This window comes from Platichthys flesus, chromosome 12 (assembly GCF_949316205.1).
Source record: "Platichthys flesus chromosome 12, fPlaFle2.1, whole genome shotgun sequence".
In the NCBI taxonomy this organism is placed as follows: Eukaryota; Metazoa; Chordata; class Actinopteri; order Pleuronectiformes; family Pleuronectidae; genus Platichthys; species Platichthys flesus.
In genome coordinates this window covers 1,408,584-1,428,257 of record NC_084956.1, presented here as the reverse complement: position 1 = coordinate 1,428,257, position 19,674 = coordinate 1,408,584, and the positions used below count along the sequence as shown (strand labels likewise).

The 19,674-nt window shown below is 43.3% G+C and overlaps 1 protein-coding gene and 1 long non-coding RNA gene across 3 annotated transcripts; one reads left to right on the top strand and one right to left on the bottom strand.

The window, feature by feature from the left end:
• Positions 1-951: 951 nt before the first annotated feature.
• LOC133966207 (uncharacterized) lies at positions 952-2,045 on the bottom strand. The gene is made up of 2 exons (XR_009923928.1): positions 1,905-2,045; positions 952-1,817 (listed from the first exon to the last, which is right to left on the bottom strand). It is a non-coding gene; the product is annotated as an uncharacterized LOC133966207 (long non-coding RNA).
• On the top strand, positions 1,698-19,606 carry ugp2b (UDP-glucose pyrophosphorylase 2b). 2 transcript variants are annotated; one of them, XM_062400993.1, is made up of 10 exons: positions 1,698-1,830; positions 4,531-4,658; positions 6,297-6,404; positions 11,595-11,780; positions 13,485-13,618; positions 14,737-15,034; positions 15,148-15,345; positions 17,261-17,503; positions 17,832-17,936; positions 18,554-19,606. In XM_062400993.1, the coding sequence occupies exons 2-10, from the start codon at positions 4,560-4,562 to the stop codon at positions 18,659-18,661; spliced, it is 1,479 nt and encodes a 492-aa protein (XP_062256977.1). In that variant the 5' UTR covers positions 1,698-1,830; positions 4,531-4,559; the 3' UTR covers positions 18,662-19,606. The 2 variants fall into 2 exon arrangements, with proteins under 2 accessions (XP_062256977.1, XP_062256976.1); XM_062400992.1 differs by lacking the exon at positions 1,698-1,830 and adding an exon at positions 2,553-2,758.
• The last annotated feature ends 68 nt before the right edge of the window (positions 19,607-19,674 follow it).

Below are 19,674 nucleotides of genomic sequence, written 5' to 3'. Positions count from 1 at the left end.
ATCTTCACTTTAACACTGACTTCAACGAGTCCTGACTGTGAGGACTGTGACATTTTTATTTTATAATAATAAAACAGCCATATTCAATGATTTGGAAGTCATTTGTTTTGTGATCGCTTTTTATAAAGGAACTAACTCGCTTACTGAAAAGTGAAAATTCAGGCCACCTACCCAAGAGGAGAAAAGGGAAAGAAATGTGAGCAACGCAAACTGTACGCGACACACATGCTGTTTGCACTCATCTGCATAAAAAGTCTGAACATACGTCCACATTTTGCCCACATTCCACAAACACACCCCACATGGAATGATGTCACTTGGGCAGCCACGAGTAAAACAGAGCAATGCCGAACAACTACCAAAGATGCCAAAGGTGGCTTCAATTCATTTTGTGCCATATTCACCATTTACCACGTGGGCCACTTTAGATTAAACTTTAACCTAGAGCACCGCATGTTTGCAAAAAAAAGTCCCACATTTGTTTTGGGATATTTGGGCCACAATAGTTATTGATAGACAGTTTTATCAATTTTTCCATAACAAGGCCAGAAGTGTCACATCACTGCCTGAAGTGGACCACAGCCGTATTACATCTGCGTCCCATCAGGTGATCACTGTACCAAAAACACACCATCACAAGGGCACAACAAAAAACATCATCTCCCATCCTGCTCACCAGCTATTTCAACTGCAAGCCAGTAGGAGGCGCTACTGGATGTGATTTAGTCCTTTCCATTGTTTATCTTGTGTCATTATGTAATGTCGACGTCTTTGTAGTTTTTGTGTTCATATGATCTTTGCAATGCTGTGATGTGAACATTAAAAGTTGGATAGACGTGGTTGCTTGGCTATTAAGACTTGATTCTGATTCGTGTGACAGGAAGCTGAATTAAGAGAAGAAGCCATCAATGCACATCACCATGTTGTATTCCATCAAACAACAGCCAGGGCTATAGTTTATAAGTTTATTCAGTTTAAAAAGAACAAGAATAATTAAACCTTTAGTCACTGAATATATACATATACACACACAACTAGCAGGTTAACAGAGTAAAGATGATACTACTGCTAATGATAGTAACAATAATCATAATCATGTTTATCTGTATTTCTTTCAAAACATCTCACAATAATAATAATGACCTCAAAAAGACAATTAATTTTCCTGAAAAAAATAAATAATAATCCTTACTATTTCGATAGAGCCTCCCACTGTCTCCTACTGGCCCTAATAAAACCATTACCTGCAGGTTTATATAATATCCAGACTTCTAACACATTAATGCCTAAATAATTATAATGGGGCATTTACGCTCTTTCATTCTACTCATAATAATATATACTTGTACCTTTAAATACTGAGAATGTTACACAAACATTACATTTACTGGAGACGTTCGTGTATTTCGTGTATTTTATTTCCAATTCTCCTGGTTCGCTTTCACCCGGAACTATCAGAGAACAAATCGAACGTAGCACAATGCTATTGGTTGTCAAAATTGTCGTCACGGAAAACCTAGGGTTTTCATTGGCCTCCATCCTCCTGGGACCCCCGATTGGGCCCTGCTGTGTACCTCGAAACCAATAGCTTCTGTTTTGCCTTTTTATCTTTTATTGTGATTTATTTTTTTATCCGGCGACCGGAAGGGAAACGGAAGCTGCGCGTCTTGAAGTGAAAACCTGTGTTTTGAAGAAAAGAAGAATAAATTAATTAAAACCGCCAGAGTTCTCCGGCTGCTCGTCTCTTTCCTCTCATCTCTGCGGGTTCGCTGCGGTTCTTCAGACCCGGGCCGGGGACTTCCTCTTCCGGCAGCATCCTGCAGTCACACAGTAAGAAAACGGCTTCATATCTCTATGCAGACATGATAACACAAACATTATCTGGTGTGTGTGTGTGTGTGTACGTGCGTTCCCCCCTCAGCTAGCTAGCTAGTGCGGCTCCTAGCTTCCGGTTAGCTAACGTAGCTCCACGGTTTCTGCTGCGGACGTCACTCGACAACTCGTCGTGGTGCGTTCACGTACTCGGACGTTCGTGTGTCCATTAGCACATTCCGTCCTCTGTCTGTGCCCGTCAGTCCGCCCGTTTGTCCATCCTCATCCCCGCAGCCTGAGAAGTTACCCGGGCACGGATGCAGGTTGAGCGGATCGTGTCACCGGTTAATCAATGACTGGAGGTTTGCTGTTAGAGTGAGTGATTGGAGGCTGCGTCGTAATGAGGCGATAACATGTCGGTGAGGGGCCGAGGAGGGAGGAAAGACATGACCGGAGGTTGTGTGTCTCAGCCCGGAGGAGTGTGACGTGGTTTACAGCTGCGAGAGGCGGTCACCGAGAGATCCTTCAGACCGAGAGATCCACCTCCTCAGAACACACAGATCCAACCCTTCAGATCTGCGGTTCCCTTCCTTCAGACCAAGAGATCCACCTCTTCAGATCTGTGGTTCTCATCCTTCAGGCTCCACAGACTCTCACTGGGATTGGATCTATGTGTCCTTCGTTCTGTGGACGGGGACAGGAGGTGTTGTCCTCCCGAGCGTCTCTGCTGACTGGACTGAAAGGAGCTGCAAACCTCTGACTGCTGATGAATGAGCCTCGAGGAAACTTTTGTATTTGACCTCTTCCAGGAGATGTTACCGTTAATAACACTCTGGACCTGATAGTTGGAAATTTTGCGTTTTTATCGGCCCTGGATTGACTTTATCTTTTAACTGTATTGTTGTTGAGCTACTTGGCAGCTGGAACATGGCACTTTATCTAGAAGGTGAGTGATGTGGAATGATTTCACCCTGAACTGTCGATATATGAAATATGTGACTGATGTGGATTTTGGGAGCAGAAGCTGATATATTGGCCAATTTATATTTTCTTCATCAAACCTCTATGAAGAAATGTAATTCCGACTTGACATTTTACATAAACTTTGTTATAACTAGCTATAGATTAAAAGATGACATTAATACAACCAGATATATTATTCTGAAAAGAAAAGTTGTCAGAAACTGCGATACCAATGTATCAGGGGGGTGATCTGTACTACTTCGTCGTTAAAACCTTTACACCTGTGATATAACATTTCTTCATTTACCAAAACCATTTCCCAGAGCCAACATCAGTTTAATCTCTTTCTCCTGAATCTGATGCTTTTCTGAAATGTATTGTAGCTTTCATTCATATCAGCACGGTAGCTTTCAGAGGTTTGTCTCACAAACTGAAGGATCTGGAGTTTTAAAGAACTGATGCCTTCACGTGAAGCTGCCGTTATACAAGACTCAGAATTGTTGAATTAGATATATTCTAGTTTTCTTTTAACTCCTGTAACTCCTCTGTCTTATGTCTGCTACACGCTATGTCCCTTATACGCATTAGAGATGGGTCATAAACTCTAAAGTCGTAAGTGAACACAGCAGAAATTTAATTTTCAATTTGATTTGAAAAGTTTTCTGAGGTGTAACTGTATCAAAGTGGTTTAGTGGGAGTATTGCACAAAGTTATCGGTTGAATTCACTGGTTTTATTTCAGTGTATTTTTCATTTGACTCATTACTTCACCAAGGAAGCCACACTTAAACCTCCTATCACCGCTGGAATAACTGTTGTAACTGTGTTATATCTTTTGCTTTGGTTTTAATCCAATCATGTGAACAAACAAACTATTTGGATATCATCAGAACACTTATCTCCCTCAGTGCAGAAACCAAACAGACTCTGGAGGTTTAAACTCAGTCTCAAGTGCTTTTTAAATCTGATCAGAACTCTCAAATGAATTTCTCTCATTTCGCTGCATCAGCAGTAAGATGCGCTAGTTGACAATTAAAAATAATTAGGCTCGGGAGTGCTTTGTTTAATGTGTAATTACACTACTACCACCAGTGAGGGTGAAACAATCAGAATACATTAAACATTTAATACAGGGAGAATATAATCACTTGAAACAGTTGTAGTCTTTGAGACCTCAGATTCCTCACTACACATGTCCTCACCCACGGGGTCTGCCATGTTTCACCCTCATGTTTTTACAGTAGCCCTGAAAGGACAAACCAAACACCAGCTCCAGGGAGGTCCTTTACATTACATTTTTTTAATGCCTGAAGGCCTCTGTAGATTCTCCTCCTGGCTTGGAAAGGCAGGGTGAGGGGAGGGGTATTCAGTTGGTAGAGATGCCACTGAATCCTACTGCTCCTTTAACTACATAGTGTTTTAAAGTACTTAAGGTGAGTGGTTGGGATTTAAGAATAAAAACATATAATCCAGTTTTTAACACAAATATATATATATATATATATATATATATTTTTAGAGTTAAAATTTTTGAAAGTGAAGCTATTCCCTGTTGGGACAAAGGCATGAGGGGAACCTGGAATGGAGGAATGGCTTAGTTCAGACTCAAACAGATGGTTTGTGTTACTGAAATGAGTAAAAGTGGAGTCACAAGGCGTTCTGAGGATGCGGGAATATGTTAGAAGTTAGAATCCCGATACGTTGCAGCTGTGTTAAACCTCATCCCCCTCACGCTCCTCTATCTCCCCCTGTCCAGGTCTGAGTAAAGGAGTGGCCAACGGAGGGATGGCTCAGTTCCAGGAAATGATGCGGCAGCAGCTGGAGAGCTCCATGCACACGGAGCTGGAGAAACTGCTGGACACCACCACAGGGGCCGAGAGAGAGGTGCGCCCACACTGACTCACTCTCTCTGTCTCTGAGACCATCTGGTTGTGATTTATTGGGTGGTGGGGTCGCACACAAACACTGGCAAAACACAAAAGTGACACATACGGGAATTCAGTGCCAATGACGGATCTGCCTAGACTCCGGAACAAAGTATATGAGATGAAGTCGCAGGAAGTACGTACATTTTTTCGTCTAAATCATAATTTAAACCCAGCCCAGCGGAGGTTCTGTACGTAGGTCGGGGTTTGCCCAAATAAAATTCTGGTGTTGGGAGTGGACACCTCTGAGCTCACTGCAGCTAGTTAATCAAACTCGAAGGCTGAAATCCAAAGTGTCTCCAAAGCTGCTGCTGCTGCTGCGAGGAACTGGCAATAGACTGAGAGGTGCTTGAGTTTCCTTTAGTGTAAAACAAACAGCCCAGAGACAACACTGGTAAATGTCTTGGCTGAAAACACACACACATACAAACACAGTTTTCGGCAGTTGCTGCTTTCAGACGTTGACAGGCAGGCGCTCTCAGTCTGCCGACCTCACTAAAGAGAATCGTACACAGAGATAAGATTTGAAGGGACAGTCTCTACACTAACACTTAAACACACGCGCACAAACAGGTGTGTACAGTACTTTTCTATTTGCCTTAACTGCTAATAGTTTAATATGGCCAACAGCCAATGTAGAAACCTGTACTAAACCACACAATGATTACAGGCTCTCTCCAGTGTAAAGACATTTAAATACACATTTAAAATAATTCTGTATAATTAGTTTTCCAGAGGCAATCTCCAAAAAGATGAATATTCAGCTAACACAAGAAAAAAAGCAACACAGAAATGCAAATGAAAGTGTGGAGCAGGATTTTGTAAATCAAACACTAAAGCTTCTTGTGAAATCTCAAATCCCCAATTGAATAAAACTTCTGCATCACATCCAGAGGCTGTCTTATCTGCAACTGATATTGCACAAGCTTGTTTAAACAAAAAGTTAGATTCAAACAAACAAACAAACAGATTGAGTATCAATGTGTAACTCATGTAGTACAAAGATACAGTGAAAGTTTAAAATGGTCATTAGATGGACTAGAAACACCGATTACATAACCACGTAACACCAATGCCTAAGAAGTAAGATTCTGTTTGAATCTCCTGTGTAGCAGAGCTTGTTCAGCAGGTGGACATCTTGTGAGTGATCTTTTCAAGACGTAATCAGACTTGTTCCACTGCGTGTGGAGGAGAAACCTCTCACCTCATTGCATAACTTAATACAATCAAACCCACATAGTAACAGAAGTTTCAATTTCTAGTTCAGGCTTCATCATAAGAAGTACAGTGCCAGGTGTATGAAGTAAGCACCAAAAAGAACAAGTCTGATAAACGCTGTAGAGGGGTCTGCTACACGGTGGAGAAACCTGGCAGATCAGTGCAGTTTTTCATTATAGGCGACATCAGATGCTTCTTCAGTGGCTCTTACCCCCGAGTGTGTTACAGAGGTTTGAGTGTAAAGCGCCTCTACCCCACACGCGCTTCTCACATGGCAGGGGTTGACCAATCAGAACAGAGTGAGGCTGACACAGAGGCTGAAAATGAATGAATGAATCAATCTTAAATTATCGTAAATTATTTTTGTTTGTTTTACCAGGTGTCCAGGAAAGACTTCGAGGGCTTCAAGAATCTCTTCCACAGATTCCTGCAGGTGAAGGGGCCGTCGGTCGAGTGGATCAAGATACAAAGACCTCCAGAGGACTCGGTGAGTGTTTCTCTGGTGTCAGAATGGTGACAGAGGAAATTAATAGTCCTTGGATTCATGTCCAGTAAGAGCTTGTCTTTATTTTCACTTGGCTGCTCCACATGTTTCTGCAAGTAGCGTCTTATCTTCACAATATTCCAGTTTCCACAGAAGCCAAACCTGCCACTCACTATCTGCTGGATCGGCAAACCAAGCCAGGAAGTATTTGAACATTCAATAGAGAACACAAAGAAGATCTGATCAGACTTACTACATGTACATGTGAGGTGTCAACTGTTTCAGTGCAAGATTGAGAGAATAATGCTGCTTGTGTTACAAGTAGAAAATCACAACAAAATCCTAAAGACCAGTATCATGACTGATCCAAAGCAGCCAGGCTCTATGGTGCCGCATCTCCCCTCAGAAGACAGTGAACATTAAATTGTGTGAATGCGAAATATCTTTTTCGGCGCAGACTCTGAGATCACACAGAGTGATCAAAAGCAGATTCACTAAAACGTTGTCCTGCAGCTTCTCATCCTGAACCGGTGCCAGGCGCCGCTGGTGACGGTTGAATTGGAGACGCTGCCAGCGGACTGTCATATCAGCCGTCACTAATTCATGTTAATTATGACAGGAATTTACTGATAGGCCTGGATTAAACTCGGCGGGTTGTCGGTTTGCGTGTGCAGCACTTCCTGAGGCTGGAACCTCCATCTGTAACACAACTGCACAAATCCAACAAAATGACACATCTTCTCTTTAGCAACTCACGTCACTCTCACTAATATAAGATTTCCTTTTAGAAGATTTCAGGAAAATGTTCGTAGTTCATGATCCATGAGCTTTGAATACTCCTTAAATCATGTCCACGATTGCGACACAGTGTTGTCGTTGGTGGATTCAGGTTTGATGAACGATGGAGGTTGAATTGCGAAATGAAAGCAACCACACGCAGCTTCTCCCCCATGAGTCAGTGTCTGTAATAAAACAGCAGAAGTAAAAACAGTATGAAGCCAAACGCAACCGGCACAGTTACAGAAATGAGGCGAGGCCAAATCTTATATCACTGTTCTACATTTCTGCATTTGAAAAGAACAACCCATCTCATATCTGGTTGCACACAACCTGTGTTTCTAAATATCCTGGACATGAGTCAATTCATTCTTATAGTAATTGATGCACATATCGCAATCCACCAACTGGAAAAACCACTTTGAACAGGAGTGGATTTCACCGGAGGAAACGTGTGCCAATATTTGTGTCAATTGATAATCCATCTCCCTTTACGACAGTACATGCTCTTCTCTGTAGCAAAGGTGCCTCAGAGATAAGATTATCTCACATCAAAGTTGGTACTTGTACCTTTGACTTGACCTTTGAGTAATAGACGCCCTGATAATGCCCATTGGAATCCACATGGAGTCATAACAGAAGCTTTTGTCTCTGATCTTTACTTAACATGACAAACAAAACCTTCAACAAACCCTTTATTTGTTTTAGTGTTCCACTATGAATCCTGTATACAGTTATGGTGAATGGTTTTTATTCTATTAAAATGTGGTTAATTTACCAGAATCTAAAAGCTTCACAGGAACAACACAACTCGTGTACATAAGTGTTCAGGGATTAAAGTTCTCCGTGACTCTGATGGATTTCTATCAGGCAGATTCCAGAGAGGCCATGTTTGAGCTGAGTGTGGATCCTAAAGGAACACGTGTCACACACTCTGACGTGGGTTAACAGGCAGTTATTCACTCAAATGCAAATATTAATGTTGGTTAACAGCGTTTGCACACAGACAAAACCTGTCAAGCAGACCAGGACATAATGTGTTGACTACCACCACCACAGAGGTTACGTGTTCCTCTTTTGCACCACTTCAATGTATCATCAGCCATAACCTCCAGTACAGACCTCCCTGCATTGACTATCACTAGGATCTTGACAATGAACCACAGGAGCCTAAGTTTCCTCTGGACGATGCTGTGGTCGGTCAAAGTCTCCTGTCATCAGTGTTCCATGCAGGATTTCCTTTTTGTCTTGCTGGAAATGGACATTTTCATAGGTCTTCCTTATTTATCAGTCACAAGGGACAGAGCTCTCACTGCTCTCAGTTGGTTTCCTGAACACCCGGCTGCCATGTTTTGTGTGAGCTTCAAAGTGCAGGATTTAAAAAGGTGCAGCAGAGTTAAAAAGAGCAAACTTATGTGATGCGAACTGATCTCAAGGGAACGAACCTCGAGGTCGAGAGGCAGAGTTTTGTAGGAGTCAGAATACTGAGCTGTCAGGAGCAGAGCTGGAGAAAAGCCAGCAGGTAGATGGGGCGGCAGTGTGAGTCTGAGTGCTGGTTTCCAGGATGAATTTCAAACCCTCTTTGTTTTTCTTCCGCTGGGACTTTGTGTTGAACTCAGCTGAACACTTCAGGTTGTGTAATGTTGAGCCCTTGAGAAGTGGGTTATCTTCCTGTCCTGGAAAAACATGGTCCCCCTCCACACAGAGACAAAGTGGAGACTGTATCTGCATCTGACTATTTATGTTTAATTGACTGTGAACTTAATCGCTCTTTGTTCCTTGTTCCTTTTTTACCATCTCTACACTGATCTGTCTTTTCAAGAAAGATGGATTTAAAGTTTTAAATGTAGTTTTGCAGGTGAAAACAAATATACAGCTCAAACATTTTACAGTAAAGAAAGGACAGCATATCCCTTTCATGATGTTGTCACATGACTGTTTGGGTCCAATGGGGATTGAGTTATCAGGCCTGCTGTGAAAGTTGGGTTAATTAGCTCATGATGGATAATTCCCCTCCGATCACGAGACTCCTCGGTCACATTGAAGTGAGCTGTGGGAACCAGTTTCCTCTGTGAGATGCAGGAGGATGCAGATTGTTTTCACTTCACTCAGATTCTTCACCAGTTCCTGTGATTTTCAAAAAAACGTCTCATGAAAACTCTCATTCTCAACTCACATCAAATGATTTTCATGTGACCATTTCTATTCTTATGAAATGTCATGTGACAGAAGTTTGTATATGAACAGCACCATGTGTGTCAAGGCAGCGGCTGCTAAGACTTGTTTATTTAACGATAGTTGATGACTTCTTTCTCAGATGTTTGTAACCGGGACCATGCGTCAGAGGTCATGACCTTAACGAGAAGCAGGTTCTTTGTTAAAACAAACGTAAAAAGCCTTGAAACGCTTGAGAATGTCACTGATTCACAAAAACAGGAACCTGGGAGAAAAGTCATGTGGTGTAATTTAAAGTGAATGTGTAAATGGAGGATTTGTCTCTGTGAGCACATGTATTAATATTCATTTGATCATTAACTAGGGGTTAACAGATAAGGGACATTTAAGGGGCTAATATCCATGAATCTGTGCATTTAGTGCAGCTTGATTGAGCTAAGGGGATTTTTGGGCCTTGACACAGGAATACACTCTAAGTATTTCTTTTCGACTGGGCTCATGAAAGTAAAGGTCGACATTCCATAAATACCAGCTTTATCAGTTAAACAAACACTTGTCATCAAAGAGGATGCGTCCTCCCCCTCAACTTAACCAATACAAGAAGTGATCCATTTCCTCTGTGCGAAGAAAAACTGATTCAGCTGCTCACTGGCATATTTTCTTCTGTCTCACTGAACATTAACAGAACTTCCTCAGTTGCTCTCCTGGCACTGAACTTTAACCAAAACACACACACACACACAAACACACACACACCCACACAAAGGGCACAAGAGGGATTGAGGGTTGCGTAAAGAGAGATGGAGGCAGAGAGAACATTAGAGCTTTGGAGAGGAAAGAGTTGGAAGAGTGAAACAGGGAACATTAAGTAAAATAGAAAACGACAGTTACACACCCTAATGAGATGTAGGAAACTGTGTGAGAAGGAGGGATGAGGATAAACAGGCGTCATTTGGCAGCATCTTATCCCAGTGATTAACATGGGAATATGAGAACACAAGTTTAAAGTAAACTTTCTCATCAGCCACTAGAACCGAAAGTCTCCTCGAACCAGATAAATTATTTGGCAGCTTTTCGGTGCGTGAAGTCAGTTTGGATAAAGCAGACGAGGCGACAGCAGCCATAAGTAATTGTTGCGTGTTTGGCTTCTAATTTAAAGGAGTCTAACGAGGTGTGGTGAAGAACATGCAGGTGAATAACTCCCAAACAACCAGATAATATACTCTATATGGCTCGTGGTGTATTTGCTACTTATATAAATGAAAGTTTTGCCATTTTCAAAACAGATAAACAGCGTAAGAACTTCCTTCGCCAAGCAGGTTATGTTTTCACCCCTGGGAACTGGTTTTCTTCTTTGTCAGCAGGACTACACAAAAACTATTAAATGGATTTACACAAAACTTAATGGAAGGATGACACACAAGGGCCAGGAGAATAATAAAAACATGTCAGTGGATCTGAACGAGGGGAGAGTTCAAGAATTCAATTACATTTTGTATTGTAAGCAGGTGTATGGTATTTATTAAGTATTTATTGTACAACTTTAACTCTCCCTGTGAAGCATGGATGTCTGGATCAGCATTTAAGTACACATCAGTTACAGTGAACGAGCTCTGCACCATTCCTGTCCTTGGGCGGAGAAATGGAGGCTGTAATAATAATAATAAAAAAAAATGTTGGAATGTCTGACACAGTCCTGCAGGCAGAGTTAAAATCATGCAGCCCTGCAGTTTGTAAAAGTTATTGTGTGTGTATCTGTGTGGGTGTGTGTGTTGTTCTAGAAATGATGACGAGGTGCAGACAGTTTCTTACATTGTTGTGATGCTGCGGCTCCGTGCGCCCGAGGAGAGGCTTGTGGTTCCTCACATCTTGAATCTGTTTAGACACAGTGGTGGCTTTTTTATTCTTAAAGCTAAAACCCCCTGATCTGAATGGGGTTGATGGAAACATGTGGAACTGTTACTGATCAACAACACATTAAACATCTCGTTATGCAGCGCTGTGCTTCTTCCACTGCACTCTGTAGTTAAACTCCACTCGTGCGTGATTCTTTCCCTCCTCCACTGATGCTCATTTCCATGTTGTGTAACATCTCACTTCCTGCTGGGTCGTATCTCAGTCAATCCAAAACCATAATCCATCACTGCGCTCTCTTAGCTGTAGATAAAATATCCTGTGGATGGGTTCCAGGTGCTCAATCCTCCACCTGACAGATTGTTGTATTCTCTCTCTCTCCTTCAGATCCAGCCCTATGACAGGATCGAGGCTCGCGGCCTGCCGGACAACGTGGCCGACTGTCTGAACAAGCTGGTGGTGGTGAAGCTGAACGGGGGCCTGGGCACCAGCATGGGCTGTAAGGGCCCCAAGAGCCTGATCAGCGTCCGCAACGAGAACACCTTCCTGGACCTCACTGTGCAGCAGATAGAGGTACTTATGGTCTTCAAGGCCTTTGAGAACGGGGGGCAGCATTTTAGTGAAGGAATGGCGGAGAGAAAGCAGAAGGATACTCGGAGGTGGCCGGCAGTCTGGGTGTCCCTGGCCCCGATGGCGGCGAGACAACTTCTGATGAGTTTGGAGTCAAAGTGTTTTACTCCATCAAGCATTGAAAGTGTTCTGCTCCGTTTAGGCCCCGGAACAGTTTTGAAAGTATAAATTTAGCCTCGGTATCAGAAAAACAAACAAACGCTACCCAACCATATCAATGAGAGACTCAGGGTGGGAGATCACAGCCTCTCCTTCTCTGTGGAGACGGAGCAGAACAGACACAGGGTTTTAATCACAGACCGGCTGAGGGACACATTCCCCCTCTCACCAAACCTCAGCGGTGAAAACACTAATTTAATTCAGACGTACAAACCATATATGGATCTAAAGTGGAGGAAATGAAGGATCTTTTCAGGTTCTCATTTGTTTTTCCATCTCAGTCTCTTACTCAGTAGTTTCTAATCCTGCTCCACAGTTCTCTGTGGCTCGGACTTGGCAGCAGGGTCGACAGTTAGAGGAGTTGCCTCACTCGCTAGGCCGTTGGACTGTTGGGAAATGATCGTTGTCACAGCAGCACTGTCACACTGTGGCTGTGACCTCATAGGTGGAGCCCAGGATCATTATCTGATGTAATACAAGCATCTGTGCTGTGTTAGTGGGCGCTGCTCTGATGTCATTAGAGGAGTCTCGATCCCACGAGAGAAGCTGAGACTTTACTTTATGACTTCAAGCAACGAAAGCACAGCCACTGCCTTTCATTACACAATCCTGCATCGAATCATACCTAGACACAAGCCTGCATGTATCTGAGGCACCGTGGGGAATACATGTGCTTTTTTAAGTGTGCTGAAAGGAGTTCAGTGTGTGTGTGGGGGGGGGGGTTATGGTGAAAGAGGTTGCTGTTCAGGCCGGCCAGGTCTGCGGGATTGGCAGGGAGACAGGGATGACTGTGTACTGGAGGAGGTGGGGGGTGGGTGTGTGTGTGTGTAAAGAAGGCGTCTACCTGGTAATAGTTTAAACACGACGTGTCCTTTTCCCTACGTAGAACAAACTTGTTTTTTAATTGTTTAATACCACTAATCAGTGAGAGATGATGAAGATGATTATTATATGAAGGGGTTGGTGTGTGCGGTGTACAGAGGTTCTATTGTGTGTGTGACTGCATTGTGTGTCTGTGTGTGTATGTGTGTGTATGTGTGTGTTTAGTAATGGCCTCACAGGATGCTCGCCTCCTCCCAGCACACTGCTCTCTCTTTCCGACTCACCGCTCTCCATTTTCTCCTCAGGTCAGATTACCTTCTGACTGAACTTGGCCATTTAGAAGAGAGAAAATGGATCCCACACTACCACACCTACAAATTCAAATACTTCTCACATTAGTTTTTTTCCAAACAAATGAATTCCTCCCTAGATCATTTAAAATGTCTCTTGTCTTGGTTAAATGTTTTTAATGGGTCTTACTAATCCAATAACTCAGTAAATAAATCATAAACTTCGAACCTAAATGCATTACATGATAACATAGACTGCTCATCTTGATCACTGATATTTGAATGTGTATTATCTTTTATTCAGGATGCTGCTGCTGCTGCTCCTGAGTCAGTTTTCTGTGGATACTTGATGTAGAGTCTGCTTGTTTTCCCACAGCACCTGAACAAGACGTACAACACGGACGTGCCCCTGGTTCTCATGAACTCCTTCAACACAGACGAAGACACAAAGAAGATCCTTCAGAAGTACACACACCACCGCGTCAAGATCCACACCTTCAACCAGAGCAGGTGAGGCCGCACAGCGACAGCACGTCCAGTGAAGTGTTGAACTGAACATACGCTGGTGTGGTATGTTTAAACACACAACTGGACTGATGTGATACAAACTCACATCAACCAGTACCAAGTGAAAAGTGAGGTTATGTTTCTGTCACAACAAATATTAAACATGAAGAAAGACTTGGACGTTAGTTCATAGATTTCTGCATCATCAGTGGCAGATGTTATCAGAGTCTGTCGCTTCCATTTAGCTTTACTGGAGTCAAACTGAGCGTCGTCTCTTTATGAACTGGTCTGTGTTCAGAGTGGGACAGTCCCCTGCTGCGTGCTGTCCCTCATTCTGGACTAAAACATTCAGAAACAGCAGCGTCCAGGCAGGAGAGGTCATGTGATTTATGGAGCAAGATGTAAATAGTTAATGCACTGGTTTCTCTAATTTGTCAGTCAAGTGGAATTTGCTTTTTACAGTTTCCCTTGAATTATTTAGAGCTGTTGTGTGTCCCTCAGCCTGAAGGAGTCGAGTGCAAAGCAGGTTTGAACTGAGCTCGAGGATTAACACTGGTCATGCACGTTCATTATGTTTTTAGCTAAAGAACACATCCTGGTTATTGATGAGCAGAATATAAGTGTTTGAATACAAAAAAACAATTTTAGTTTTAAGTATGAGAATGTTCTCGAGCTTCAGTCTGAAATGACGTCAAACCTTTTGGATGAACCATCTGAAACATCTTCCCAGAGCTTTTATAAATCCTCCATTAAGATGTCCTGTGTGTCTCCACAGTGAAGTTGACCAGCTCCTCTGCTCTCTGCCCCCCCTCAAGATGAGCTCTGTTAACTCAACCTGACGCAGATCCTTCTTAAAAACCCTTTGATCACTTTAATGGTTTCAACTCTTTGGCTCGTTGCCTCATCTGCTCTCCTGGATCCCAGTTCCCTCTTTGTGCTGGTTCTTATCTTTAAAGTTGCCTGAGATTCACAGCAGGTGACTGGGAAGAATGAGTTCATTTGTTTCGTGCGCGTGCTTGTTGGAACTCAGAAGAAAAAGTTCTATCTTTTAAATTGTGCAAAAGCAATGGGATAACGTTTAAATCTTCTTTAACCCTGTCCCCCTTCTCCTCCTCGTCCAGGTATCCTCGCATCGACAAGGAGTCGCTCCTCCCTGTGGCCTCCAGCTTGAACATGAAGGGTCAAGGCACAGAAGGCTGGTACCCTCCGGGCCACGGCGACATCTACGCCAGCTTCTACAACTCGGGCCTGCTGGACCAGCTGATCCAACAGGGCAAGGAGTACATCTTTGTGTCCAACATCGACAACCTGGGGGCCACCGTGGACCTGCACATCCTGCACCACCTGGTCAGCCAGCCCAACGGCAAGCGCTGCGAGTTCGTCATGGAGGTGACGGACAAGACGCGTGCCGACGTGAAGGTACGTGGAGCAGGAGGGGGGGGGGGGGGGAGGATCCCCGTTTAGTAGTAACGTGAAACGTCCGTGTTGAGTTTCAGGACGTTCTGTAGTAAGATCCCTCTCCTGATTTCCAGGGCGGCACTTTGATCCAGTACGAAGGAAAACTGCGTCTGCTGGAGATCGCCCAGGTGCCCAAGGCCCACGTGGACGAATTCAAATCGGTTTCCAAGTTCAAGATCTTCAACACCAACAACCTGTGGATCTCTCTGGCTGCCATCAAGAGGCTGCAGGAGCAGAAGGCCATGAACATGGAGATCATCGTCAACCCCAAGGTGAGTCCAGAGCAGAACAACTAGGACTACTCAGTGTTGGTGAGCACAGGGATAGTTTGAAGCTGCTGGTAAAAGGAAAAGAGTCCATCAACACAAGTAAAGGTGGTTCAGTTCAACTCTGTTTGTCTTGCTCTAGATGACATCACATACTTTGTCTAGGGATCTCTACAGAGGGAGCTTTAGACCTCAGAGAATAAAGGAGAGAAACTCAACAGTTCCTACATTGAGCAACCACTTGATGACAGAGGAGAGAAAGAGAAAACTCCTCCTGCGTGAGTCTATAGATCCGCGACTAAACAAACTGGATCAGAGGTTTTCAAACGGTGACGTGCGACTGGTCAAAGGTCTCAGGGAGGAGGGAGAGATAGTGTGAGGGGGAAGAGTCAAGTTCATGTCCGATGTCCGGGAAACAACAGGAAGTTTCCAGATCACTGACACACTAACACAATCAACACACTAAGACACTAACACACTCAACACACAAAGCACACAACACAGGGGGACAGTTTGTTTTCACTGTGCTTCTGCTCAGAGTGAAACTTTTCAGTCTGATACCGATACCGGGGAAGCAAAATAGTTCCGATACTGAATTCAACCAAATATGTGGACATTTTTAATGAAAGTTCTTTAAAGGAATTAAGGAAACATGAATATAAATGCACATCATATAATAATATTATTGTTTAGTCAGTTAACAAATCTGTTGGGCTGTCGATATACGAGTCTAATGATCTATAATAAACACGACAGAATTCTCAAGAGAATCATCTGACAGCCGACTGTCCTCGTAACAGTCGGCTGTCAGATCATCGTGTGAGTCTGAAGCCTCGAGGGCAGCAGGACAAAGTGGGACCACACCAGTGCTCGGATAAAACCATTCACTCTCCCAGAGTAATGATATCATCTGTTCTGTTTCACCACGTCCATCCTGTCCTGGTAGAAACGGAGCACAGAGATCTCATCGGTCTCCTCTACAGAGACCACCAGCTCTGAATAAATCATAACCGGCTAAAACTGGTCTGTAGGAAACTCTTTGCATGGATCCACTGTCACGTGAACAGAGAGGTCCTCTGGTTCCTCCTCTGGTTCCTCCTCTGGTTCCTCCTCTGGTTCCTCCTCTGGTTCCTCCTCTGGTTCCTCCTCTGGTTCCTCCTCTGGTTCCTCCTCTGTTCCACTGGAGCCCCAGTTTCAGCTGATGTAAGAGGAGCAAAGATTATTGTGAGAGTTCCATTTGATTTAATTTCTGAAGCCACTTCAGTAACTTTTTCTTAATATGCAAAGAGTCGTTCAAAGAAATTAGCCGCAAAGTGAGTAAAAACTAAATCAGTTGAATGATTTAATGATTTGTTGTGAACATTTTTCCTTTGTTGTCCTTCAGAGCTCAGTTCAGGTAAAAGCAGAAAACAATTGACTTAAGCTTATGTTGGTCCCCCCCCCCCCCAGTGAGGCTGCACCGCCTCAAGGTCTGGTAATCTACAACCTCGTAATAAACTCACTGCTGAGTATTTCTCTTTCAGCCTATACATGGAATTATATAGCCCTCAGGTGACTACTCTCCGAGTGTCATATAGTGTTGTGTAACTGCAGATAGCTTTGTCTAAGTGTGTGTGTTCAGCGTGTGGCTCTGTCAAATAAAGAGTGTGGCACTCACACTACAGTGAAAGGAGAAGTTTCACATTATGACCTCACACACTTTGAAACTGTGTACAATCAATCAATCAATCAAATTTGATTTGTATAGCCCATATTCACAAATCACAATTTGTCTCATAGGGCTTTAACATGGTGTGACATCCTCGGTCCTTAACTTTAAAAGACACTTGAAGTGGAAACTGTTGCATCACGTCCTTCTTTCTGTCACATCATTATATAATGAAAGTTGGTTTCTCCTCTTTGTTCTCCTGTTCGTCCTCAGACTCTCGATGGAGGACAGAACGTCGTCCAGCTGGAGACGGCGGTGGGCGCGGCCATCAAGAGCTTCGACTTCGCTCTGGGGATCAACGTTCCTCGCAGCCGCTTCCTGCCGGTGAAGACCACGTCCGACCTGCTGCTGGTCATGTCCAACCTGTACAGCCTGGACGCCGGCTCGCTCACCATGAGCCCCAAGAGGGAGTTCCCCACCACGCCGCACGTCAAACTGGGCAGCTCCTTCACACAGGTACAAACCAGAGCAGGAGAACTGGGTTATCCTGCACATGATCAACTCAACTAAACGAACATGTTTAAATCAGAATCAGAAATTGACCTTTCTCTTCCACCTTGTCTGTCCATGCGAGTTTAAGATGGCTTTGAAACACACATCATTGTCTATGCATCAGTCAGGGCAAAAACCTGAGAATAGAAAAATAAAGGGAGAAACGCTAATATAAAAATAATGAATATAAAGATGCAGGTAATAGATAAATACATAAATAGATATGTGAAGCATCAGGTGACTCACTCAGGTGTCCTCTCTGTAATCGTCTGTCTCATGTCCATGTGATCAGGTTCAGGAATACCTGACCCGCTTCGAGAGCATCCCCGACATGCTGGAGCTCGACCACCTCACCGTGTCCGGAGACGTCACGTTTGGAAAGAACGTTTCCCTCAAGGTAAAAGTCGTAACATTTCAAATTAAACGTTTCTTTAAAAACTAACATCAGTTTTACTTTTGATTTAGCATCGCTGCCAAGTCAAAATTAGGTTTTAAGAAACGTTTTTAGGTCATGATTGGAATCACTCAGTTAGACTTGTTCTCGATGTGCAGAGGCCTCTGGATCTTTTATTCTCTACAAGGTGCTGAGATAAAGTGTGAACTTTAAAACCCTGTGAAACCTCTGGTGTCCTGAGAAACACCAGAGTAATCTTGAAACTGACCTTTGAACGTCATTGTGAGAGATTATAATCTGGTTTCCACTGTAGCATCAGGTTCAACAAAAGCTTCTAGTGATAAAGTCTCTGATCCTGGTTGTTATTGATTTACGGCTTCGATTAAATCCTGGTTTGAAAACTTCCTGTAGTTTATGAATCAGACATGAAGAACATCAAGGTCAAAGTAAACGAGCAGTTTGATGTTCTTCTATCTAAAGTTACATGATAGTGTTGACTCATCGCTCTTGGGAACACTTTTAAGTAGGATCTTTGAATGCAGGACTTTTATTTTGACACGTAAAGGATGTGATTACGTGTGTGACCTCTGACCTGAACCTGTGACCCTTCCTCCTCACAGGGCACCGTCATCATCATCGCCAACCACGGCGACCGGATCGATATCCCCGCCGGCTCCATGCTGGAAAACAAGATCGTGTCCGGTAACCTGCGCATTCTGGACCACTGAGGCCTTTCTACAACCCCCCCCCCCCGCATCATGTGATCCCGTTTGGTTTCTATCGCAGTCATGTGACCCGTTTGTCATGTTACCGACACAGACAGTGTGTGATGCATGTGCAGCTCTGCTGAACGTGTGTAGCTTGCATATACTGCCCCCTACAGGCTTCTTAAGAATTATATCAGAGGTTTATGATTTATATCGAAATAATCACAGCTGTCACTTTACATAGACATTTAGAAGTCATAAGAGAAACCAACAGATTTTATAGTATTTTAGATTTTGTCCATTTCCTCGTCAAATAGTGAAATCTGCCAGTAACAGCTATTTGGTAAAGACAATAATAAAACTGATGACATCATCATTTGTCTCATGCTAAGAATCAGGATCAACTACAGAAAGAATCTGAATTATAAACAAATAATTGAAAATGTTGAAACACGCGGATCACGATGTTAAAGTGACGATCTGCAGTAAAACCTGGAGGCGGATATCGTTTAAGTCATATTAATATAATATTTGAACATCCTGCTCACAAACAAACAACCAGCTATGAAAACGTGTCGTCTCTGTAGCTTCTGGATTTAACGACTTTTATTCAGGCGACGTAACGACGCCGTGAAGTTTTATGTAAAAAAAAAAAGATATATAAAAAGATAAAAAGTAAAAGTGAAGACGTCTCTGTTCAGTCCGGCTGTGACACACACCACCCTGTGCATTGTGTTGTTTTCTCCAGTCAGTTCACATGTTGACCTTCATGTTGTGTGAAACCTCGTGCCTCCATCGGTGTCTCACGTCCTTCTGCCTTTCAGCCTCACACGAGCACCACAAGTCATTTGAAAACAAACGTGTACATACGCAGAGTTTCAGACTGAAAGCAATAAGTGTTGATCTGTGACGAGGTCCCAGCTCCGCCTCCTCTGAGCCGAATAAAGTGCAATATTAAAAAACTGAGCGTGTGTCGCCTCCCGTGTGTTCCACCAATCCACGACTCTCTCTCCACATTCCACTGCCCCTCTGTA